At 42.1% G+C, this 25,940-nt stretch overlaps 1 protein-coding gene across 3 annotated transcripts; it reads left to right on the top strand.

Annotated features, from left to right (window-relative positions):
• Positions 1-9,364: 9,364 nt before the first annotated feature.
• Positions 9,365-24,440, top strand: VDAC2 (voltage dependent anion channel 2). Of its 3 annotated transcripts, XM_057531335.1 has the most exons (11): positions 9,365-9,525; positions 9,730-9,784; positions 9,885-9,908; positions 10,873-10,941; positions 11,817-11,866; positions 14,995-15,147; positions 15,244-15,296; positions 16,258-16,485; positions 18,139-18,289; positions 20,789-20,846; positions 24,203-24,440. In XM_057531335.1, exons 2-11 carry the CDS (start codon positions 9,754-9,756, stop codon positions 24,292-24,294), a joined length of 909 nt encoding a protein of 302 aa, XP_057387318.1. In that variant the 5' UTR covers positions 9,365-9,525; positions 9,730-9,753; the 3' UTR covers positions 24,295-24,440. The 3 variants fall into 3 exon arrangements, with proteins under 3 accessions (XP_057387318.1, XP_007166622.1, XP_007166624.1); XM_007166560.3 differs by lacking the exon at positions 9,885-9,908; XM_007166562.3 differs by lacking the exons at positions 9,365-9,525; positions 9,730-9,784; positions 9,885-9,908 and adding exons at positions 10,172-10,253; positions 10,488-10,496.
• The last annotated feature ends 1,500 nt before the right edge of the window (positions 24,441-25,940 follow it).

Genomic DNA, 25,940 nt, shown 5'->3' with positions numbered 1-25,940 from the left:
TTATATATTTCAATATTATATGTAATAAATATATATATATTATATAAACATTTCCTATTTTATACATGTATTTTGAATATTTACATTTCCTGTACCATTGGTTGATTCTCCTAATTGGCTCTTCTGCCCCTTTTCTCTGAGATGCCCCTTTCCTTCTGCAAGGAACCATTTTTTTCCACTCAATTTAGCAGCTATTTGTTGGTCCACAATGAATAAGGCCCTTAAGGGGAGTTAAAGATGAAGATTACACTGTCTATCCTCAAGACTTTATAAATCTGATAAGGAAAGTGGAAAAAAACACAAATGACTGTAAACCATAAGTATCATTCTGTCTGTTGAGTACCTGCTATATGTGCAGTGCTTTAAGTGTAATTTTTCATTTAATCCTTGTAAGCCTTGCAAAATAGTGGTGTAATCCCCCGTTTTACAGCTTGCTGAGGAAATTCCTAAAGGTTGTACTGCTAGCAAGTGACAGAGTTGGGATTCGAACCTGGTATACTGTCTTCCAGAGTCCATGAGCTCCCCTACTGTATCAGGAGGCCTCTCAGTGCAGACCATAGAAACAGATTCCATAAAAGTGATGTGAGGTTCCAAGGAGGAACTGAATCTGGAAGGGCTTTAGAAACACATTTGAGATAGGTATGCTAGTTTACATCCTGTCAGCAGCAGATGCCAAGATGGAATTAAATGTGCAAGAGATTTACTGAGGGATATGCCGGAGACAGATAAAGAAGAAAAAGCAGCAGCAGCTTCAGATTTGGATACAGGAAGAAGATTGGGTAGAAGAGTTTCAAATGGCAGTGTAGCTCTAAGAAAGTTTCAGCCAGGTCAAAGGGGCATCCCGTTGAGACGAGCCCCATGTTTTGCAGGGATGGACCTGCATGAATACCCCCATCATGCTTGGTCATCAGCAGCAGCTCGTGTGGCTTCACTGGATCCAGAGGGGCAGCAGCCAGAGCAGTGAATCTGCCATGCTCCTCACAGCAGCAGATGTGAACAGTGCCTTTTCATGGCTGCCATGATAGCCTTAGAAAAACTGGTTAAATTTCAGGGGTAGCTATGTTGAGAATGACATTTGAGACAGCACACTTTCTATGGAACACTAGGCTCTCAAGATCCTTGTTGAGGGCTTCCCTGGTGGCGCAGTGGTTGAGAATCTGCCTGCCGATGCAGGGGACACGGGTTCGAGCCCTGGTCTGGGAAAATCCCACATGCCGCGGAGCAACTGGGCCCGTGAGCCAGAATTACTGAGCCTGCGCGTCTGGAGCCTGTGCTCCGCAACGAGAGAGGCTGCAATAGTGAGAGGCCCGCGCACCGCGATGAAGAGTGGCCCCCGCTTGCCACAACTAGAGAAAGCCCTCGCACAGAAACGAAGACCCAACACAGCCATAAATAAATAAAAACTAAATAAATAAATTAAAAAAAAAAAAAAAAAGATCCGTGTTGAAAAAACTGGGAATTTGTTGCATTCTCCTTTCAGAGACTCATCATGCACAATAATTCAAGGCTCTGTGAAGTTCCACTTAAAGAAATGGGTTAACCTTGGTTTAATATAACAGTTCCCACACCTATTTGATTACAGAGCTCTTTCTATGTATGTAAATTCTATTAATGCCCTGTGTGATTATTGTTCAGCAAAACTCTATGCTTGCTTAGAAAGTTAGGTATCAGCCATGTGGTGAAGGGTTTTAACCTGTATTTAACCTGAGTTGCTTTATAGAGGAGTTCTGAAGAGGGGATTCATACAATCAGAGTTGTATTATCTGGCAGTGGTGTGTAGTGGTGATTGGAGCAAGAGGGTGACCCTTAAAGTTAATCCCTGATTACTTACAGCCATAACCAGTCCTGGGATTGCCCCCAGTCTCCAGAAATAGCATGTGAATCATTTGAAATCCAATTGCTTTACCTCCAATCAAAGGACTAGGAGAACTCAAATTGTTGGGAGGGGTGGGTCACCCAGTATCAAACTGACCAACCTCCTACAGCCAGAAATAATGGCCCATTGTCCTGCTGGCTTCCTCATCAATTGCCCTCTGTACTGAGTGTCTAGGCAGCTGCCAGTCAAGCTGCCCTTGTGACTTTCCCAGGCCTCAGAACTCTCCCTCACACTCCTTCCACTGCCTCCTGCACCAGCCCTAGAGATACACGGCAGCCACACAGTAGATGCAGGAAGCCGTGGGATGTGAGTCATGAGACATTCTCACTGGTGACCCAGTGACAAGTCTATGGACAAGCTAGCTTCCCTCTCCCCCTTTTACCTTCATTGTGGAGGCTCATGCCCTCATCACAAACCTACCAGGGACAATTTTTCAAGGCAACTGTCTCTGTTAATGGGCCATGACAAGGCTGGTCCAAAGCAGTGGACTCTTTGAACATTCCATAAATATGGTTAGTTACCTGCATGGGGTAAGGCTTTGATGATGCGGAGGCAATGTGAATGGTTAAGAGCATGTGCCCTGACTCACAGCTGGGCTTAAATTTTGTCTCCACCACTTAAAGCTATCTATGCATACTGGGCTAGTTACCTAACCTCTGTGTTTCTAATCTATAACAGGCATCCTTATAGTACCTGTGTTCATAGGGTTGTTAAAAGAATTAAATAAAGCATATGAAGTGTTGAGAACAGTACCGGCACAAAGGAAGTGCTTGATATATGTTAGCTGTTATTATTTTGATTGTGTTTATCCTTACTAGTGTCATCATTATTAGTTACTGGATGGGTGGGTGGGGAGGTGGGTGGGATAAAGTTAAGTAAGAAATGGTTCCCACCATTAAAGAGTTTGATAGGGAAGGTAGAAGGCAGAGTGTTTTTTAAAAACATGATATGTAGGTAAATTTTAATTTAAAAAACCATAAATATTGAATTCTAGTTAATTATATGTATGCTGAAGTATTTAGGAGTGAAGTATACTGATATCTGCAATTGACTTTGAAATGGACTGATGAATGGATAGATGGAAAGATATGGGATAAAGCAAATATAGCAAAATGGTAAATGTAGACTCTAGGTAATGGATATATGAGGGTTCACTATACAATTCTTCCAACTTCCCTGCATATTTGAACATTTTCATAGTAAAATATTGGAAATATATGTTAATACCTTATGCCATAAGGTAAAACATAGCATAGAATTTCAGAGGGAGTAAAATGACGTGTAACTGGTAGGTCAGAAAAAACTGTGGTGGGAGTATATTTGAGTTGGGCTTTAAAAGGATTCAGAGGGTTTAACTCAAAAATGGTGGGGACAGGGAAGCATTCCAGGTGGGATGAACAGCAAAGGCCATGATACTAAAAACACTGTGATTTGGGAATGTATGACCTGAATTAGTACAGGTGGTAGGAGGGAAACATGACTGTGATGGAAGGCAGAGTAGGATAATGGTCCATCTTCCTTATATCATGGACCTTATCCTACAGATAAATGGGAGCCACTGAAGTTTCTTGAGCAGGAGACTCTCTGCATTTTTCCTGTCACTTTGGGCTAGGCTTTCCCATATAGGAAGGTGTGAACTTTTTCAAGGAACTAAACAATGTTTCATCAGTGTTTTAATTAGAACTCTGATCAAGACCACAGGTTGGACTGGATGATAAATAGCAAAGTCCTTTTATTACATATCAGTCTCTATACAAACCCAGAACCATTACACTGGTATATCAATTGAGAGGAACTGCATGAAACTTGCACTTAATTTGTGTCCTGACTGTTAAGCTGTAACTCCACTATCTGCTTTAATAGTCACATCTTACATTAAATACTAAATCAGAAACGGAGTCCACACTGCATGTGTCTGGAGAGCTTTAGAATGCTCCTCTTTTCCCCTAGGGACTGCTGGGACTTGATAGACAGTCTAGATCAGTGGTTTTCATGCTTAAGTGTGCCTAAGAATGACAGCCCAATGTTGTATGCACAAAACCAGGCACACTGTCCTTTAGGTGGAATTTCAGGGATTTTTTCACAGGTACTGGCTTGACTTTTGAGCCCAGTTAATCCTAAAATGGCCGTTACCCCCAACTGTGGGTCTTAACTCCCCCAAATATTTTAAGTCCCTCTATTTATCTGTGCTCTCCTTAGTTTTCATCTCAATCCTGTCTGTGCTTCCTTCTTCCTGGTTTGTCCTCCCACTGCTGCTCTTCCTGCCACCCCATCCCATGGAGCCCTCTAGAACCTCGTTCCATTGTAAACAAACTACCCTAACTCCTTAGTTTCACCACTTAGTGCTCTTTCACTCTGCTCACCTTGGCAAAAAACTACCTTTTTCCATTGATATATTGGATCTCAGGGAAGACTGCTCATTTTCCCACACCCTCCCACATCCTAGGGCTGGACCTGGGGACAGGAAGGATGGCCACTTTCTTAATTCCTCCACCCTGCTATAAAATCACCTCCTTTGAGGTTCATGCCTTCAGTTATACCATCCTCTACTGAGGTCATCCTTTATGGCCAGCTTCCTGTGTTCCCTGAGGACTTTGGCACCTGACTCAGTTTTCCTATCTCTTATGCTAGCAACATTCTGGTAACTTCAGTATCCCTGCCAGCAAACTGTGTCTATTCCACCACTGTGTATTGGATGTGTGGGGGGCAGGTAGCTCCAACAACCAAGCCTCACCTCTTGTCCTGGACCACCTTCAACTCCAGTGAACTTCACCTCCACCCTTCCATGGCTACTCCCCACCCAGAATGCTCCACTGCTAAACCTAACACCCCAACATCCCACATTCTAACTGTAACGACAGCTTAGGGTTCTCTCTTTCTCTTGTCTCACCTCAATAAATGTTTGTTCCAATTGTATAAAGATTCCCAGTGCCAAGCCCCGAAGACCCAGGCAAGAGGAGCCCCCACCCCAAGTCTCATACTTTAGAGGTCCCCAGTCTAACCCTTCTCAGATGGTGCCTATTCCTCTAGGGTTAGGAGTTTGCAGGGCCAAGGGAACATGCCCACCAAAGCCCATGCTCACCCTCTCCATATCTGGACCAAACTGTGGATACAGAAGATCTCAGTTTTCCCTGTTGAAAGAGTCCTGAGCCTGCTTCTGGGGCCTGCATGGACTTTGTCCTCAGAGTCCTTTCTCTGGAGCATGAATTGAACTGCCAGTGACACACCGCTAAGCCCATGGGGTGGTCAAGGAGTGAGCTATGTGAGGGAGGATGGAGCTTGCATGTGCAGGCTACGGTGTACCCTTCACACTGTGGGGCGGAGCCTGGGGCAGGAAGAGAAGGAGTGTGTATCTAGGGCTGGCTCTTCCCATGTGACCTCATCTGGCACAGTCAGGATTAGGACTGAGTCCTAATAAAGGAATCTTGAAAACCGACCTGGCTGGATTTCAGAACTGCTGTGGACTCCATGTACGTCCTGCTTCCCCTTTTTGACCAGGGGTGTCTTCAGCAGTTATCTTGTGCCTAACCTTCTCCGTGTGTGTTGGATATGTGTATGTGTAGGGGTAGGCAGATTCTCTTTAGTTCATAGATCTTCAGATTAAGAGGAACTGTACTGGAGCTGCCGTACTTAAAGGAACTACACCTGACAAGCCTCTTGCTGATGCTATAAATGTGAAGGTTTGGGGGAGGCTTTAGGAGGGAGTTAGTGTATTTTCCGTGTAGAAGAAATGTAAATAATGTGACCAGAGTGTTGACTATGGTAGTTTAAAATATATCCGCAAATTCTTTGATACTCCTTTCAAAAGGAGGAGCCTAATTTCTCTTCCCTTGAGGGTGGACTGGTCTTAGTAACTCGCTTCTAACAAATAGAATAAGGCAGGAATGACAGTGTGATTTCTGAGGCTGGATCATATAAGACATTGTGGCTTCCATCTCTGTCTCAGATCACCTGCTGTGGGAGAAGCCAGGGGCCGTGTCATGAGGACGCTCAAGGAGCTGCCCTATGGAAAAAGCCACATGGTGAGGAACGGAGGCCTCTTGCTGAGAGCCACGTGAGGGAGCCACCTTGGAAGCAGATCCTTTAGCACAGTCAACCCTTCAGATGACTGTAGCCCAACTAATATATTGACTACAATCTCATGGGAGGCCCTGAGCGGAGAACTACCCAGCTAAGCTTAATTTTTGACCCACGGGAAGTTGCAGATAATAAAATGCTTGTTGTTTTAAGCTATTAAGTTTTGGGGTGATTGGTGACACAGTAATAGCAACTAATATTATACTTATTCGGTCTTGACCTCACTTGACCACTCCGCAGGATGTGACACTGTTCAGCACTCCCTCTTCCACCCACTGCTTTCCCACATTGGCTTCCAGGAAAGTACTTCCACTTGAGTTTTCTTTTAGCCTCCTAGCCAGTCTTTGTCAGTTTTCTTCATTAGCTCCTCTGCTACTTGTCCCTGAAACAACCACTTCTCCTAAGACTTCTATCTTTATTCCTATCACATTGCTTATGGACTTTAATCACACCCATGATTAGTCATAATTAAAACTAAAATTTTCATGTCAATGTCTCCTCTCCAGACCTGTCTCCTAGGCTTCTGCTTATAGGACAACCGCTTATAGGACAACTCTATTTAGAGTTGGTGGTCCCTGGCTCCTCATACTTATTTGAAATTGAATCATCCTCGTTATCTTCACACCTGTCCCTCTTCCCATAGCCCTTCCAACAATGAGTGAGACCGTTGTCCTCCCAGCTGCTCAAGTCAAAAATGTTGCTCCCAGCCACCCCAGACTCCTCCTTACTTGCTGCTTTCAGGACCTTAGTCCTTTGACTCCAGCCAATATCTTTAGACTCATCTTGCAAATCTTTCTACAGGTTTTTCCAGCTTTACTTAATTACTTGTGGTTTCCAAACGATTCTTGCCACTTCAAGCCCCTGAATGGCTTTGCATATGCCTCTTTCTAGAATTTTGCTTTTCCATCCTTGACCTGTTGGCTTTCCAATTTTGATAAGTCCTACTTTCAAACTTTAGTGCAAGCATCTCCTCAGTCTAACTGTGCCCACAGTTCTCTGTGCTTATGTTTTGCATCGTCCTTGCAACTCCTGAATTCTCCGTCCTACTTTGTAAGGCAATTCTCCATGGTATTTCTACATGTCTTGTGACAGCTTTTATCTCAAACTATCTTCTTAAGAATGTTTGCATAGCAAACAGCCTTGGGAGACAGGGGTAATAACTCCCTCTGGGACAGGAGGCAGAGGGCAGATTTTATTTCCAGAGAAGTATAATAATGTATGTCTCTGGGGCAAAGACTGGGCAGGTTAGCAGCTCCTGATAAGGCAGGAGGTTTTCTAAGTTTAGGATTCCTCAGCTGTGACACAAATGCATGGTGTGCAGTTTCTACCTAGGGTGCTCTGCATCACCCCTGTGGAACACAGAGGGCAAGGGGAACTGATGTGAACATGAAGCTTATGCTGCCTGCTGAGCCATACATAATAAAGTCCTTTGTCTGACCTTCAAGTTTCATGTCTTCTGCCAGCATCTATGAACCTATGAAACTATGGCAGGCTAACTTGCTAGCTTGCACATAGGGAAAATCTTGGACTCTTCCCAGTTCTTGACACCTCTCCACATGCTTGACTGTAAGTGCCTTGAGAGCAGGAGCTGTGTCTGGATGGACTTTTCTTCCCTTGTGGGTGACACAGGGTAGTTGCTTTATAAGCGGTGGCTGCTACTAATGATGCTTTGGTCTAAAGAGCTTTGGATGTAAGCACTCAGATATATTTACTGAATCCAACTTTGAAATAAATTGCCATGATTCTGCTGCTGGTTATTAGATATTGTGTACATTCCTTGGAGTTGTAGAGGGTGAAGGCTCAGATCTGTGTTCTGTGGCACAGTGAAATTCTCTGGGGGTTAAAAATGCTAGCTAGTTCACAGGGTGATAAGCCCTACTGCAGGTAATGAAGGTGTCTGAGCAGAGTCTAGGTTTTTCTGGGAGGTGGTATATTATGCTGCAGTTGTGATGGGATGGCATTCTCTGCCATTAGTCTCACAGTAGCATCAAACATGGCCAGAGCAGACCAGTTCCCTGTGGAACCAGACTGACTTCAGACCAATCTGTCTGAGCTTGAATGAAGGAATTTATCAGTGCTTCTGGTGCTTGAACTTTTAAGAGCAAAGGCTCTTCCCTTCCTCTAACCCTTTGCAATGAGTAATCCCAACCATGACTAGGCAAGATTGCTGGCTGGGTTTGCTCATGGGGGGGAAATCCACCAGGCTGCAGCTTTAATCCGGCTTTGCATTGTGGAAGCCTGTCTAGCTATCCTTTTTTCCTGGTTTAGGAGGAGATGGAACCTTGTCAGCATTTGAGCAGAGGTGGCTTTCAGAGCCAGAGTCAGGGGTCAAAAGGCTTTGCTCATAGTCTACGGCCAAATGGTTATTAAAGACCACTTCATCTCATTTAAACTTATAAATAAAGAAACTGGGGTACAGAGGGGATAAATTGCTGATAATTGGCGATCGATTCCGGAGCCTAAATTGACTCTATTTCCATCTCAGTAGACGCCTCACTTTTTCTTATTCCCTTGGCTCCCTCACTCTTCCTGAATACCCAGGGAACTTGAGTGCAGCATTCTAATGCTTGGTCGGCATGATTCCTAAATTTTCTAGCAGGCTTGACTCACTAAGACAGCTCCAGTTCCCTGAGTGTGTAAAGCAGTCCCACCTCTAAGCGAGACGGAGGCGGCAGAAAAGGAACCCTAGGGCGTGAGCCGGGGAAGGGGGGCGTGCGGGGCAAGGCGGGGCACCCCGAGACGTGCTCGTCTGTTCAGGGAGCGGCAACCCAAGAGAGACTCTCAGGTCGAGTTCCGCCCTGCATGGCGATTACACGGTGGCGGGAGGCGGACGAAGTAAGGGCGTGCACAAGGGGCGGGAGGTGCGTCTCTGTGCCCCACTCGTTTCTCCCTGGGCCAGGAGAGAGAGACAGTCTTTCAGAAGCGCACGCTGCACTTGCTCAGTGTAGAGGGGTAACGCTCAGCTGACTCCCTCCTAGACTGGGGACTGGCTCTGCAGGGCATGCGAGCCACAGGGTGTGCGAAACTCTCCAAAGGGAGTTGGAGAGAAGTACGTGACCCGGGTGCGCGGCCACGCCCAGTCGCGCCAAGCCCCGCGCAGGCACGCGCCTGAAGCCCCGCCCCGCCCGTGACGAGCGCGCGCGGGGCCTCCGCCACATCCCTCGCCCGCGCGTTCCCCTCCACGCTGCCTCCGCCGTTCCCCGCCCCCTCGCCTCAGGGGCTGCCCTCGTAGCTGCCTGACTTGAGGTCCGGCAGCTTCTGCTTTTCCTGCCCCTGCCGAGGGATCGAGGCAGCTCACCCCGTGGGCAGCGGTGCTCTCGGAACACGTGGCCGTTTCGGAGCAGGTTGGAGTGAGCAGCGGACGGCGCTGCGGGGACAGGCGCGGTGGGCAGCCCCAGGGGCAGCGGCAGGGTCCTGGCGGGGGGAGGACAGGGTTGCGGCGGGCGGAACAGTGTCTCCTTCACTTCGCCCTCCAGCCGCGGTAGCTGCAGCGGGACGCAGAGCTAGCCGAGCGGCCTCAGCTGCTAGCGGAGCGGCAGCGGTGCCTGCCCCTCCCCCCAGGAGACCATCAGGTACCGCCGCGCCCGCCTCACTCGGACCTTGGGGCCTAGGCTCCGGCGGCCAAGCAGGACGCCTGAGCCGGACTCGGGGTCGGCCCCGACTCCCTAAGATGGCCGCGCTGCCCCGCGGCCCCTCTCTCCTCTGTCTGAGACCCCCTTCTGATCCCTTGATTCGCCTCTGAGCCCCGCTGATCGCACTTCTTGTTCCTCCCTCAGATCACCTCTCCCCGCGGCCTCGCCATGGCGACCTACGGACAGACCTGCCCACGGCGTAAGTAGAGTGGAGATATCTGCGGGATGGGGCGGCGGTGTCTGGGTAGCCGAAGCCTCCCGACCAGAAAATCGCAGCTTCTTTCCCCCTCTCTCTCCAGGAGCTTGGAAGTTCGCCTCTTTCGGTAGCCACTCCACCGTCTGACTTCCCTGGCTTTGCGGCGGAGGGGCTGGGTGGTTGGATTTCGGATACGGGGACTGACTAGGCCTGGGGAGCTGGTCTGTGGCCGCATTCACGTTCAGCTTTGACGAACTCAGAAGCAGAAAGTTATTAATTATCGGGTTCAGCTTTTGCAGGATTGGATCGGTCACTTTTTTAGAGGAAGTAGTAACCCCCCGTGTGAGGGCGCAAGGTCATTCATTACATGTGCTCCTAAGGGCGTGGACGTGCTATGTAGAATGAATGAGCTGGTGTAACGACCTCAGATTGCTTGCCCTTATGCCTCACAGCGTGGGCCGAGGACTTGAGTGTCATATTAATATGTTTAAAGTGCATTTGATATTTAGTTGATGTAAGCGTTTGAGTGAAACATAAATGGCTGTATTTATTTTTAAGTTCCAATATTTAAGTTTCAGGAGTATGAATTATCTTTCTCTTTCTACTTCAGAATATTGGTTTTGATCTCCTTGAGGATACTAAAGGATGAATAGGGGGGAGAGGGACTTGTCTTAGTTTTTAATTTAATCTCATTTGGTTAAATTAGCACATTCCAGTGAATTTTGGCAGGTATGTCTGTATGTACAGATATATACGTGTGTATGTGTTTGATTCTTTGTACTAGTCCCATCCTAGGAAGTGAGGCTACAGGCACTGTGTAAATTTAGGAATAGAAAATCTTTTTATATTTTGGAGGGAATTTCCCAAGTTTGTATAAGCACTTAACTGTGATTATCTATTTTAGGAGTAAACCTTTGGTGCCGATACCTCCTTCATGGATCGTACTAGACTACAGTGTTATTGTAGCTTCTAGTGGTATCAAAACCAAGTTGGACTGCTTGGATTTAAAGGTAGCAGTGGGTCATAAGCTAGTTCTTGGACAGACTGTGGGAGAACAGGGACATTAACACTGGAATGTTTCTTCCCAGCAGCAATGTGTATTCCTCCATCATATGCTGACCTTGGCAAAGCTGCCAGAGATATATTCAACAAAGGATTTGGTAAGAAATGTTTTAAAAATTTTAGATCTGAAGCGAAAATGTGTGTTTGGATTGCTTAGTGAATTAGTAATTTCTTCAGATTGTAAATACCTTGCTGCAGTAATTCTTCTATTAGCTACATTTAAGATAATATTTCTGTTAAAAGAGTACTGTAACAATCCACATTCCCCTCCATCCCACATTTCCTTCCTCCATCCCAATGTCCTCCATTTTTTCATACTTTAGTTCAGGGAATTTACCTTTAAGAAAAAAAACAATTGTGCTTTCATTTCGTTCGGATATAGTTTAGGCCTTGGTTGACTAGAATTACGATGTTTTACTGTTTTTTGCATTTATGGTGGTGACTCATAAAGGGTTATGCGTTTTTGCAAATAAATATGGGTTTTCTTAAAGATTTTGTTCCACACCCCACCCTCCCTATCCTTTAGATTATTTCCCCAGTTGTTCAGATTATTAATTCCAAAGCGAGGTATGCCTTTGGGATAAATGTTCTAAATGCCTGTATTATAATAAACTATTGACTGTTCTGATATTTAAGTTGAATTGATTTTCTGATCTGATGTTTAGGTTTGAAAAGCATTTTTTAATAAATGCTTTGATAAGATGATTTGAAAACTATCTTTGAGGGTGGGTGCCAAATACATACCAACATACTAGGCAAAGCTTCATAGAGGTGTTCTGTCCTTTACATGTTATTTACATAGAATAATTTAAATTGTTTTCATTTAAATATTGTATATCAACACACATTTTTATCCCCCTCTGAATATGTGAAATCTTTCTGGTTTTTGTTTTTTTAAATGTAGAGTCAGCTATTGGTATGCATCTTTTATACAAAAAGATCATTTTGTTCTTCTTTTGCTCTCTACTTGAAGGTTTTGGGTTGGTGAAACTGGATGTGAAAACAAAGTCATGCAGTGGCGTGGTGAGTGTTAGGTATTTGATAAGTTCTGACGAGCCTTTATACAATTTTTCAACCCATAAAATAGTCATAACTGAAAGATGTCTACCCATTTTATCTTAAAGAAGGAGCAAAAGATAATTTCGTTTTAAGGGAATTTTATCTTGATTTATTTTGGCTTTGGATATGATTTCTGATTTTCATGTGGTCTTTTGCCATATTACTTTGTATGCACAAGGAACTCAGGAAAGACTCTGGTCATGTGGGATTCTGTTTACTCAGTAAGGTTGCAAGCTTAAAGGCAGGGAACCTGTTATACTTTTTTGTAACCCCTTCTTTTAATGCCTGTGAAAAACATTAAGAGTTCTGGGCATAAAAATATTCAGTAACTCTTAATTTGAGTGTACTAATCATTTATGTAATGGTCATATTCTAGCAGCCCGCCTTGGGGAGGGTTTCCACTTGTATTTTGTGAATTTAGGGAGTCCTAAATTTGAGTATTTTTAAAGAGGTTACTATTTTGATATTTGGATGTCTTGATCCTGCCTAACACTCCCTCAAAGAGAGTAAAGTAAAATTTAATTTTGTGTAATTTTTTTCTTCGAAAATTTTTTGTTTTGGGATTGTTTTGGGGATGGGTATAGTGTGTGCATATTGAATATTATTGGTTATTTTGATAAATTCTTCCTATAGTTGTTAACGCCCTTAGTGCATATAACTGGTATTTATTTAAATTAATCATTTTGTAGTTTCTCAATGCCTAGACTTGGATTTCTGGGGTTTTATATTGGTCACATCTGGTTTTTGGTTTCTTTGGTCTGAAAGGAAGCCTGAGTATTTAGTGTGGTTGAGTGACTTACTTGCTCAAGGTAACAGGTTACAGAGCAGTGACTTAGTGTTTGTTTTGTGTTCCCTCTCTTAACCTGTTGCCCCTTATAAACCACTTGCTGTGTATTTGCTGAAACACAAAAGGCCTTCTAAAAAAAGTAGAAGACTCAATTCTTGTGTTTAAAAAGCTTGCTGGCTGGCTGGAGAGCCAAAATAAACTTTAAAGTGGGGAACAGTCAGAGCAGTATATCTAGTACTAGATTGTTTGATAAATCAGAATCTTTGTTGGAAAGGAAAGGCTTATTGTGGATAGGAATTTTATGAAATTAAGCTTAAGAACATGAAGGATATGTAAGAGCTTGATTAGATATAGTATGTTTTAATTTACATTTAATGTATGTAATTCAGAAACATGGCACTGATCTTGTAATATGTACCTGGCCCCAAATAGTCCCATTTCTCACCTGAATTGCAAAGATGTCTGGGCCACTGCAGAAGGTAGAAGCCTAAATGTCTTGGTGAGGAGTGAAAGGGAGGGTATAAGCTCTACCAGTGGTGTCATCTGACCCAATTCTGGTCCCAGATCACAGTGTGATCTTCTTGGTTTTGTGTCTTGAGGACTCCTTGGCATGTACTTAGCATGTATATAAGCTGGCTCAGTCTGTGGGCTGATGGGTGGCAGTGGGTGGGGCCTCAAGAATCATTAATCATTGTCACTCAGGACTAAAAATAGCTACTCGTACACATTTGCATTTCAAATCTGTTAGAGCGTGGCTTCATATATATTATATTGTTTTAATAATGCATTCTTGTTGTGTAGAGCATGTGGAAATGTGCAAAGCTTTCAAAGTCTCAGTCCAATTTATCCTCCAGAGGTAGGTTTTGTTATGACAGTTGAGGTAGCTGAGACCCAGAAAAGTGTCTTCCTCAGTGTTACTCATTTGGTAAATGCCAGCCAGAACTGGATGTCAGGACTCCTAATTTCATATCCAGTGTTCTTCCCTAACACAATCTGGTGCTTTTTAGTATGGGCATTGAGTGCCAAGCTTTGACTTGAAATTTCTGTTACTGAAAGCATCTAATTTCAGGAGATTGTATATAAGACCTAAAGAATTGAGTCTGTTTCACGGCAGAGCAATAGTTACACAAATGCTCTGTTTTCTAAGTGAAGGATGATTGGTCTTTTCTCCTATTGATAGACTTTTTGATATTTCCTCATTCTGCAGGTATCACAATTTCAGGTCGAAGGCTTTTCTTTATTAGATCAGATTAGCCATCTTTAAATTTGGCTTTCCAGTGGCCTTAAGAGTATAACCATCATTAGCAGTCAGATCAGAACCCTCAAAGGGCATTTTTAACATTTTATCTTGGAAGATTTCATTTTCTTGCCTGTATACTAAGCTCTGGAAGGTTAGATTTCTGGATTATCTGTAGCAGATTTTGAATTTCAGTTAAGCCCTCTCCATATTATGCCTTTCTTTTCAGTTGGTGTGCAATTAGGGATTGGCAAGTTATTTATATTTGCTACAAACATAAGATTATATAGTGCACTTCAAATTGATCACTGCATAGGTTATTTTTTCTACTAATATCATCAGTTTTACAGAGTATAGTTTATATTATGCATGATATAAACCAGTTATAGAGTAAATCTATAATTGCCCTCCCCGTTTTTTTTTTTTTTTAATGAGAATGTGAAAGATGGCTGGAAAGGCATTAAACCTGATGAAGACTCTTTATGTCAGAAACAATATTGAGGTTACCAAAGAATTAAAAAAAAAAAAACTTTTGTTTGTGGCATAGATTCTTACAGTGGGATGCTTTCCTTTTAAGGATTTCCAGGAACCATTTCATAGTAAATTGTGTATAAACTCAGATTTTAATGAAGGGGGTCTGTGATTAGCCATACTGACCTATTTAGTGTTTCATTCAATATCAGGCAGATTGGAAGCAGTACTAAAACATCCATCCACCCCCACCTACCTCCCCCACTGATTTTTTTGAATCCCAAATAAAATCACCTTAGCAGAAGTTTCCTTAAAAGTTGTATAGTTTGTTGTTCACTTGAGAATCAGAAACAAGTAACTTTTGATCCATTGGTTGGAAATGTCAGCAGTAGTAAGGTGTAGTCAGTAACTTACAGGCTAATTTGTCGCTCTTGTATATACTCAGTAGCAGAGGGTAGGAGTGTTTGGGAAGCTAGAAAAAAGAGGATTAGTGAAATTATTGTGTTTCAGTGGGTTTTTGTGTGTGTGTGTGTAAATTAGGAAGTGGATTCTTCTAGGCTTACGAGAAAGTTCCTGAAGTTTGTCTTGTCTTGTTAGGAATTCTCAACATCTGGTTCATCTAATACAGACACTGGTAAAGTTACCGGGACCTTGGAGACCAAATATAAATGGTGTGAGTATGGTCTGACTTTCACAGAAAAGTGGAACACTGATAATACTCTGGGAACAGAAATTGCTATTGAAGACCAGGTAACATTTGAAAATGTGCTTTAGTATTAATTATTTTATTTTTGTATTTCAAAAAAGAAATAGAGCTGAAAACAAATTCTTTTTCTCTCGAAATAGATTTGTCAAGGTTTGAAACTGACATTTGATACCACCTTTTCACCAAACACGGGGTAAGCATGGACATTTTTATCTGCTTTAAATTTAAAAGCATTCTTCTTTGGTATATTTAAGAAAGGTGCACATTCAGCTGGCTTGTGGTGGTGAATTTCTGTTTCTGCCTTTGGAACATGAGCAGTATGGTTGTTAGCTTGCCTTCAAATATTTGCCTCTTACTATGACACTAACTTGGGTACCTAACATGTTTTTTGTAGGTTTTTGTGACTGATAACCAGTTCTGCAAAGCAGTCTTCCTGTGGTGGTGGTGGTCCAGTTGCCCCATGTGCCTGTCTTTCAGTTCATTGAGCCATATTTTTTTTTTACCTCTTATGATATCTTGCTACCTCTTATACAGGCATGCCTTGGAGATATTGTAGGTTTGGTTCCAAACCACTGCAATAAAGTGAATATTGTAAAAAAGCGAGTCATAGGGATTTTTTGGTTTCCCAGTGCATATAAAAGTTATGTTTACACTATACTGTTGTCTGTTAAGTGTGCAGTAGCATTATGTTGGGGAAAAAAACAATGTACATACCTTAATTAAAAAATACTTTATTTGTAAAAAATGCCAACCATGATCTGAGCCTTCACCAAGTCGTAGTAGTAACATCAGAAGATCAGTGACCACAGATCACTGTAACAAATATAATGCTAATAATGTTTGAAATATTGTGAGAATTACCAAAATGTGACACAGCAACACAAAGTGAACAAATGCTGTTGGAAAAAACACCCAAACAGATTTGCTTGATGCAGGATTGCTGCAAACCCTCAATTGCTACAAACCCTGCTACAAACAGGTGTGGGGGGGAGGGAAACACAGTAAAGTGAACTGCAGTAAAACAACGAAGTGTGCCTGTACTCCCCAGTTACAGTGAGGTTCATTTAAATCTGTTTTGTGCCCTCTGTGCAGAAGTTATGTCTGTAAATCTTTCCCACTGACATCAGTTTTAAGACAGTTTGTTCTTTTTCCAGAAAGAAAAGTGGTAAAATCAAGTCTTCTTACAAGAGGGAATGTATAAACCTTGGTTGTGATGTTGACTTTGATTTTGCTGGACCTGCAATCCACGGTTCAGCAGTCTTTGGTTATGAGGGCTGGCTTGCTGGGTACCAGATGACCTTTGACAGTGCCAAATCAAAGCTGACAAGGAATAACTTTGCAGTGGGCTACAGGACTGGGGACTTCCAGCTACACACTAATGTGTGAGTATTTCTTTTGTGGGATATTATGATGTAGGACCTCAAAGTGGTATTGATGTCTCCTGTCATCTCCTGTGAATCTAAGTACAACCTAAAGGAGTTCTCTTAACATAAAAAGATCATCCTTGGGCATTTCTAGAATGCCCTTCAGAAGTGTACAGTAAAAACCATTAGTCTGAGCTTTGGTGCTGAGAGAGTAAATGTTCATTTCACATGAGGCTTGATGTGCTTTGGATTTTTAGAAGAGGCTAAGACGGGAGTTCCTTGGTGGTCTAGTGGTTAGGATTTGGAGCTTTCACTGCCGTGGTCCGGGTTCAGTCCCCGGTCAGGGAACTGAGATCCCACAAGCTGCATGGTGCGGCCAAAAAAAAAAGGCTAAGACATTGCCAAACTCTATGTGCATTCATTTGACTTAATTGTCTGTGATGTGTGAGGTGCTCATTTGATAGGATTACCTAAAATGTATAGAGTTTTTACCTAACCCAAATTAAATGTATATGTAGAAAGGACTTAAAAAGAATTTTTTCCCTTATAAAAATGATGCATTGGTATATAACAGAAGTACAAAGAAGAAAACAAAAATTTTTCATAATCCCACCATCTAGATGTATAATTTTTGTTAATTGTTAATGCTTTGGTGTTTCATCTTTTTATATGTGTGTATATAAAATACATACCAAAAAGTCTGTTTTGTAACCTTCTCGCCCACCTTAATACATTTTGATCATTTTCCTATAGCATTATGTATTCTTAGTGATTGTTAGTGGCTGCATGATAATTCTGCTGGGTAGATATACCATGATTGATTCGACCAATCCGTGTTTTGGGACATAAGTTGGGAAAAGACCATTGATGACATTAAAAAAAAAAAATTACTTATTTTATTTATTTGTTTTTGGCTGTGTTGGGTCTTCGCTGCTGCACGCGGGCTTTCTCTAGTTGCGGTGAGCGGGGGCTGCTCTTCATTTCAGTGCGCGGGCTTCTCATTGCGGTGGCTTCTCTTGTTGTGGAGCACGGGCTCTAGGCGCGCGGGCTCTAGAGTGCAGGCTCAGTAGTTGTGGCGTATGGGCTTAGTTGCTCCACGGCATGTGGGATCTTCCTGGACCAGGGCTCGAACCCGTGTCCCCTGCATTGGCAGGCGGATTCTTAACCACTGCGCCACCAGGGAAGCCCCGAAAAGACCTTTTAAAACTAAAGTTTTGGGCTTCCCTGGTGGCGCAGTGGTTGAGAATCTGCCTGCCAATGCAGGGGACACGGGTTCGAGCCCTGGTCTGGGAAGATCCCACATGCCGCAGAGCGGCTGGGCCCGTGAGCCACAATTACTGAGCCTGCGTGTCTGGAGCCTGTGCTCCGCAACAAGAGAGGCCACGATAGTGAGAGGCCCGCGCACCGTGATGAAGAGTGGCCCCCGCCTGCCACAACTAGAGAAAGCCCTAGCACAGAAACGAAGACCCAACATAGCAATCAATCAATCAATCAATTAATCAATAAAAAAATAAATCTTTAAAAAAAAAAAACACTAAAGTTTTCAGTGGAACACTAGAGACCCATGTAAGCAATGGCTTTTATTTAAATGTAATGCTACAATATCAGCCTTGTGCCTTAGACTTTATTACATTGTCTAGTCTAGGTTGACTAATTTAAAATATCTTATAGCAATGATGGGACAGAATTTGGAGGATCAATTTATCAGAAAGTATGTGAAGATCTTGACACTTCAGTAAACCTTGCTTGGACATCAGGAACCAACTGTACTCGCTTTGGCATTGCAGCTAAATATCAGTTGGATCCCACTGCTTCCATTTCTGTGAGTACTGCTGTGGGCTTAGAATGGGATTTTGGTTGTGGGACTTAATCTTTGGGTATATTGGATTGTGTTGAAAATTTGAACTGTGGTTCACACAATTCCCAATTTACACACAGATTGGGACTAGAACTTGGAATGCTGTTTTTTTTGTTGAGACAGAGATGTTTGCTATGCAGGCCACAGGAGTTTGTTTAAATTAACTTCAAAAGCTGCTGAAGTAGTGTAGATAATAACTATGAGGGCCAAGCCTGTTCAAGCCCAGGGAAGCCAGTGATTTGGGCCCTGGGCAGTTCTCATCCTGGTTGGAAGGTAATACTACTCTGTTACTTTGTGTTTGTCTTTAATGGTTTACAAAATATCTTCAGATTTGATCTGAGCAGCCAGTGGTACACATGCTGTTTTGCAAGTGAAGAAACCAAAGTTTGGAGAGAGGAAGGACTTAGACCACAGCTAGGGAAGGAAGGACAGAGAGGTAGGGCCAGGACTGGACTTGCATGTCTTTTGATTTCCCTTCTGTCTAGGGTGACTAGGTAGCTCATCCTGCTTTGCCCGGGACTATCCCAACTTGAGCACTGAAAGTCCTGCATCCCAGGAACTCCCTCCCCTCTATTGTGGGTTGGTTGGGTTGCATGGCCACCCTAGTCCTGTCCTTACACTCTTTCTGCTATTTCTTCCTTCAGTCATACTGGATTGTGGTAGGAGGGAGTACAGTGTCTGAGGGTATAGAGCGCTGGCTCCAGTTTCAGGCAGATCAGCAGCTCTTCTTGCATGTTAATTGCTTACAGGTCAAGCACTGTACGTACTAGAATGAAAGAGAGTTAAACCTTCCATGAGAGTTATTTCTGTTACATAAAGTCATCTTCATTCCTGAGGATGATATGGTTTGATAATTTAGGCAGTTAAGTTTTAGCCCCATTCTTGTTTTAGCTTAGCAGAGTTGTAATCAGAGAGAATGAGAAGCACCCGGAATGCTTTTCCTGTTGGCAAGGCAGTGATTCATTTATTTTTCCCTTCTCTATTTCTAACTACACTGTAGCAGTAAATCCTTAGGATTCACACAGCACACTGGGCTGTGGTAGCTACATTGCTGTTCTCTTCACATGTATGTCTGTGGCACCGTCACAGGTTTAATGCCAGCAGAAGATGCAGCTCTCTCACAGTCTAAAATGGGAAGGCAGCTTGGGACCTGGGTGCCAGTGAGTGACTTCTGGGCATTAGTTTGGAAAACTATTGAATATTTAGCATGGTCCACCTAAGTAGTGCTGCTGTTACCCTAATCAAGCATAAAAGCATTGCGTAATGCTCCATTAGTTTCATGGTTGACTCCTAAAATTGTAGGAGCTGTTTTATTGTTTGGGGCTCTTAATTTGTTTGGCACAAGATGGTTACTAGTGGGGCATTTCTTCCTTAGACAAATAACTCGCATGGTCATTGGTGGCTCATGAAGACTTGGTTGTAGTGCCAAGTGAATACAGGTGTTGTTTATGTGACTTTTGCCTGTATAGTTGGATCATTTCTCTCTCAGTTGGGCTGTTTTGATATACATTACAAAAGAGCGTAGACATCAAATCATTTCCAAGTCTGTTTTGATCCCAGAGGCTGTTTGTTATCTTTTTATTACCATAGCGCTCAAAATGCTGAAGAGCAAAGTTGCCTGACTAGGCAACCTAGGCCATGGAGAGCAGGGTGAGATGCCCCCATTTACAGCCATAGGCCTCTGGTATGGTTTAAGTGATGTCAGTGGTGGGAGAGAATGGAGCTAGAAGCTTTTCCTGACCATGTCTTGCTCTCCAGGATTCCTTCCGGCCCTTTAAAGTCTGTGACTAAAATCCTAAAATAGTAGAATTGTACAAGGAGGGAAGGGGTCTGGATTGGTAAATGATGCCCCTTTGGAACGTCTTCTTAAGCACAGTCTAGTTATATACAGCCAAGACTCAAGGGCATTAATGAGAGGTGTGAGAAAGTGAGTTAAAGGAGTTGTAGTCAGTCTCTTTCTTCAGAGGAAGTGCTTGTCATTTGGAGATTTAGAACATGCATGGTTTAGATTCTTTAGGAATACCCCTGAAAGTAGTGTGTGTCGTAGTCACAAATTTAAACTGTACACATGCCATACTTTGAGGGTGGTGTGTGTGTCAATGTCATGTAGTTAGTGAGCCTGGTGAACTTCCATTACCCACATTCTGGTATGGTTTTATGTGCTAGATTAGACTCAACAAGGACAGTTTTTATGAGAGTGCTTAGGCTTTTGTGCTATATGGACAATTTGGGGTCTGTGGACACATCCCAAAAGATTGCAAGAGTTTTGTGTCCTGCTGACAATTTGAATTTAGTGGATGAGGATTAAGTGGCACCTAGTTTTTGCTTAGCTTAATACAGTATTAAATTTTATTAACTCGTGGAAAAGTGAACGCGTCATAATTGTATGATAGGGAAACACCCAGGGGCTTTGTCTCTCCATTCAAAAATTTGTCTTACATTTGTTTTTGCATTTTATCTTAGGCAAAAGTCAACAACTCTAGTTTAATTGGAGTGGGCTACACTCAGACTCTGAGGCCTGGTAAGTATTAAGGATTGTTCTGATAGTGGTTTCAAAATTAGTTTCATTTCTCAGCTTCTTTTTTTTTAATGGAAACTTGAGTTTATGCTTCAAAAGGCAGTATTAAGAGAAAGAAAAGACATACCATAGACTGAGAAAAATGTTTGCAAATCATACAAAGGTCCTGTGCCCATAACACATAAAGAATTCTTACAACTCAATAATAAATATGACAAACAACCCAATCAAAAAATGGCAAAAGACTTTCAAAGACATTTATATGAAGACATACAAATAGCTAATTAGCACAGGAAAAGGTGCTCAGTGTCATTAGTCATTAAGTAAATGTAAATTAAAACCACAATGAAATACCACTTCTACCCACTAGAATGGATATAACATTAGAAAATAACAAGTGTAGATGAAGATAGGGAGAAGTTAGAGCCCTCATACAGTGCTGGCATGCACATAAAATATTACAGCCACTTTGGAAAACAGACTGTTAGATATTTTTTTTTAAATAGATCTTTATTGGAGTATAATTTCTTCATAATACCGTGTTAGTTTCTGTTGCACAACAAAGCGAATCAGCCATATGCATACATATATCCCCATATCCCCTCCCTCTTGAGCCTCCCTCCCATCCTCCCTATCCCACCCCTCTAGGTCATCACAAAGCACCGAGCCGATCTCCCTTTGCTATGCTGCTGCTTCGCACCAGCCAGCTATTTTACATTTGGTAGTGTATATATGTTGAAGCTACTCTCACTTTGCCCCAGCTTCGCCCTCCCACCCCATGTCATCAAGTCCATTCTCTATGTCTACCTCTTTATTCCTGCCCTGCAACCAGGTTTATCAGTACCATTTTTTTTTTTTAAAGATTCCATATATATGTGTTAGCATACGGTATTTGTTTTTCTCTTTCTGACTTCACTCTGTATGACAGACTCTAGGTCCATCCACCTCACTACAAATAACTCAATTTCGTTTCTTTTTATGACTGAGTAATATTCCATTGTATATGTGTGCCACATCTTCTTCATCCGTTCATCTGTCGATGGACACTTAGGTTGCTTCCATGTCCTGGCTATTGTAAATGGTGCTGCAATGAACATTGGGTTGCATGTGTCTTTTTGAATTATGGTTTTCTCAGGGTATATGCCCAGTAGTGGGATTGCTGGGTCATATGGTAGTTCTATTTTTAGTTTTTTAAGGAGCCTCCATACTGTTCTCCATAGTGGTTGTATCAATTTACATTCCAACCAACAGTGTAGGAGGGCTCCCTTTTCACCACACCCTTTCCGGCATTGATTGTTTCTAGCTTTTTTGATAATGGCCATTCTGACCGGCGTGAGGTGATATACCTCATTGTAGTTTTGATTTGCATTTCTCTAATAATTAGTGATGTTGAGCATCTTTTCATGTGCCTCTTGGCCATCTGTATGTCTTCCTTGGTGAAATGTCTATTTAGGTCTCCTCATTTTTTAACTGGATTGTTTGTTTTTTTGATATTAAGCTCCATGAGCTGTTTGTATATTTTGGAGGTTAATCCTTTGTTGTTTCATTTGCAGATATTTTTTCCCATTCTGAGGGTTGTCTTTTTGTCTTGTTTATGGTTTCCTTTGCTGTGCAAAAGCTTTTAAGTTTAATTAAGTCCCATTTGTTTATTTTTGTTTTTATTTCTGTTGCTCTAAGAGGTGGGTCAAAAAAGATCTTGCTGTGATTTATGTCAAAGAGTGTTTTTCCTCTAAAAGTTTTATAGTATCTGGTCTTACATTCAAGTCTTTAATCCATTTGTAGTTTATTTTTGTGTATGGTGTTAGGTACTGTTCTAATTTCATTCTTTTACATGTAGCTGTCTAGTTTTCCCAGCACCACTTATTGAAGAGGCTGTCTTTTCTCCACTGTAAGTTCTTGCCTCCTTTGTCGTAAATTAGGTGCCCATATGTGCCTGGGTTTATCTCTGGGCATTCTATCCTGTACCGTTGATTTGTTTCTGTTTTTGTGCCAGTACCATACTGTCTTGATTACTGTAGCTTTGTGGTATAGTTTGAAGTCGGGGAGCCTGATTCCTCCAACTCTGTTTTTCTTTCTCAAGATTCAGCTTCTTCTTTTGCAAACCTTTCAAGCATACAGAAGAATTGACAGAGAGTACAATGAACACATGTTTACCTTTTGCCACAGTTTTTTATTCCTTTCCTTTTTTTTTTTTTTTTTTTTTAATGCTGAGCCGTTTGGAAGTTGCAGCTATCATGACATTTCCCTAAATGCTTCAGCATGCATCTCCTCAGAATAAGAACATTCTCCTGCATAACCACAATACTGTTATCACACCTGAGAAAGTTAACAGTGATTCCATATTATTATTTAATATCCATTCTCTATTTACTTTCCTCACTTGTACCTGAAATGTCTTGTAGTAATTTTTATTTCTCCAGTCATAGTTCACTCATAGCTTTGGTTGTTTGGTCTCTATAGTCTCATTTACTTTACATAGTATTTTGAGCCTTGCTGTGGTTTCTAGAGCAGTACTTCTCAAATAGCAGTGTGTGCATGAATCACCTTGGGAATCTTATAAAAAATACATAGGTCTGGGGCGAGGGGTTCTGACTTTCTAACAAGCTCTTAGGTGATGCCAGTGTTGCTGGTTCTTGAACCACCAGCTGAAGAGCAAGGTTCTAAAGCACTTGGAACTCTTTCCCCAGACTTTTTGACTGTTTTGAAACCTAAAGAAAAGAATGGTACTACGAACACTCATACCTTCCCCACATTGACCAATTACTAACATTCATCTTGTTTGTTTTATCTCTCCATGTCTGTATACATAATCCTTCTTTTCTTTTTTCCCCACATATCCTTATGAATTATTTAAATATATGTTTTCCAAACACACAGACACATCAGCCCTAGCATACATATCATGAGAGTAAGACATTTTTAACTGCATCATTTTAAAGACATCATAACTATAATACTGTTTTCACAGCTAAGGAAATCAACAGTTTGAAATAATACCTAATATATAGTATATATTTGGATTTCTGCACTTGTCCCAGAAATGTCTCTTAATTGTAGCTTTTCCTTTCCAGGATCCAATTATGGTTGTCTTTTAGTCTGGGTAGTGTATTGAACATGATTGTATTTTCCAGAGCTGTTTGAGCTTTATTATGAACGTTCTTATGCTCGGGGACTTGATGCCTTCCTTACTGTGGATGTGCACATGAATTGTCTGGTGTCTCAGATACTCCCAAGCGTCCTCTGGTGGCTGGCACTAGTAGGTCATCTGACACGCTGAGGAAAAGTGACAGGTTGTGGCGTGACTGCAGACTCCCATGAGGTGTTTCAGGCACATGATGGTTGTCTGCTTTTGTTTACAGGTGTGAAGCTTACACTGTCTGCTCTGGTAGATGGGAAGAGCATTAACGCTGGAGGCCACAAACTTGGGCTTGCCCTGGAGCTGGAGGCTTAATCCAGCTGAAAGAAACCTCTGGGAATGGATATCAGAAGATTTGGCCTTAATATATTTCCAGTGTGACCAGCAGGCTTCGCCCCCCCCCCCCAAGAAGGTGATCAAAACAAAGGATGATCTAAACAAGAGCTGTATTTTAAATATTTAGGCAGTTACTTGTTAGCTGGTTTCTAGTTGAATTGGTTATCTATCTAGTTACCAGTGCTGCAGTCGTGCAGTCACCTATACATTATTTAAATGTATTTAACTGTTAAATGCGCTACCCACCAATAATGAAATAGACCTTTATGAAAACTGTGCAGTTGTGTGCATGTTTGTTTTTATGTTTCTTTTAACATTGAATATTGCCATTGAATGAGATGGATCAGTGGATGTTTTAAGATGAGGTTAAAATTTTTTGTTAATTTCAAACATCATTAGAATTACTTTTGGTATCCCAAAACATTACAAATTATGAATAAAACAAGTATACATAATTTATGACTCTAAGTATTTGCAGAGTTAAAAACTTGGCAGCTAGGGTCAAATCTTCCTTGTATCTAGCTAGTACTTTATTTTTCCAGTGAGCATTTATTTTGCTCTTTTCATAAATCTGTGCCACACAGTCCTCTGACCCGAGAGTAACTCCATGAGATTTTTAGACTACAATAAAGTAAGAAGATATATGCCTTTATATCTTCAGTTTGTAAATTTGAAAAATTACATTGGATCATCGTGAACTCCAGGAAGAGTTAGCAAGTGATGAAAAAAGAGAAATGAAGGGATGGTGCTGAAGGTTGTATACACCCACCACACCCCTTTGGGTTATTGCTTTGGAAATGATCCAGGCCCTAGTTAGGTGGGATGGGACGAGGTGTAGGGAAAGGGAGCAAGGCATAGACAGACAGTGTCAGTACCCAGAGGGTCTGTAAAATGGAAGTGTATGGGCCCCAGTGAGAGGTCGTTACTCATTTCTTTTCAGGCAGACACTGAAAAGCTTGGGCCTAAGTTTGTGACCAGAGTGCCTTCAGGCTATGTGGCCATTGGCCTTAATCTGGACTTGAGCTGAATGATAGAAATTAATAGATGATTCTGGTTGGAAAAGTAGGAAAGAGGAATTTTGATGGGAGAAGAGTTAGATACCATCAAAGGTTAGAGAAGGGTTTTGTTGAACAAATTCATAATACTAGATCTGTGATATAGTTTGAAGTCAGAGAGAACAGATAAGAAAATGTAATACTTACTCATTACCCAAAAAAGTGATACATGCTGAAAATTTCCAGGTCAAGAAGAATCTGATGAGAGATTAGCAACCCAAACAAGCTTTCCATACAGGTGGAATGGGGGGCACAGAGGCCCCTTGTGATCTCACTGTTTGTCCTAAGGGACTGGCTGGAATGGCCCATTGAATAAGACACATAACTTAATGGCAGTAAGTTGGAATTTGAACCAGTTTGTTTGAATCAGGCAGGACCTATTGCTAGGTAAGAAAAAAAACAGGAAAGGGTGTCTGCAAGCTAGGTATGAAAGCGTCTCTTGTGTTTTCAGGATACTTAAGAGTAAAATGGACCTATTCACCCATGTGCTTCTTATATACTTTTATAAGTGGGAGAGAGGAGGATAGTTTACAGCCAGGTTCCTGAGGGTTGTCTGAAATGCAAGTATAT

The sequence above is a fragment of the Balaenoptera acutorostrata genome, chromosome 16 (assembly GCF_949987535.1).
Source record: "Balaenoptera acutorostrata chromosome 16, mBalAcu1.1, whole genome shotgun sequence".
NCBI classification, from domain to species: domain Eukaryota; kingdom Metazoa; phylum Chordata; class Mammalia; order Artiodactyla; family Balaenopteridae; genus Balaenoptera; species Balaenoptera acutorostrata.
This window is presented reverse-complemented; position numbering and strand designations above follow the sequence as displayed.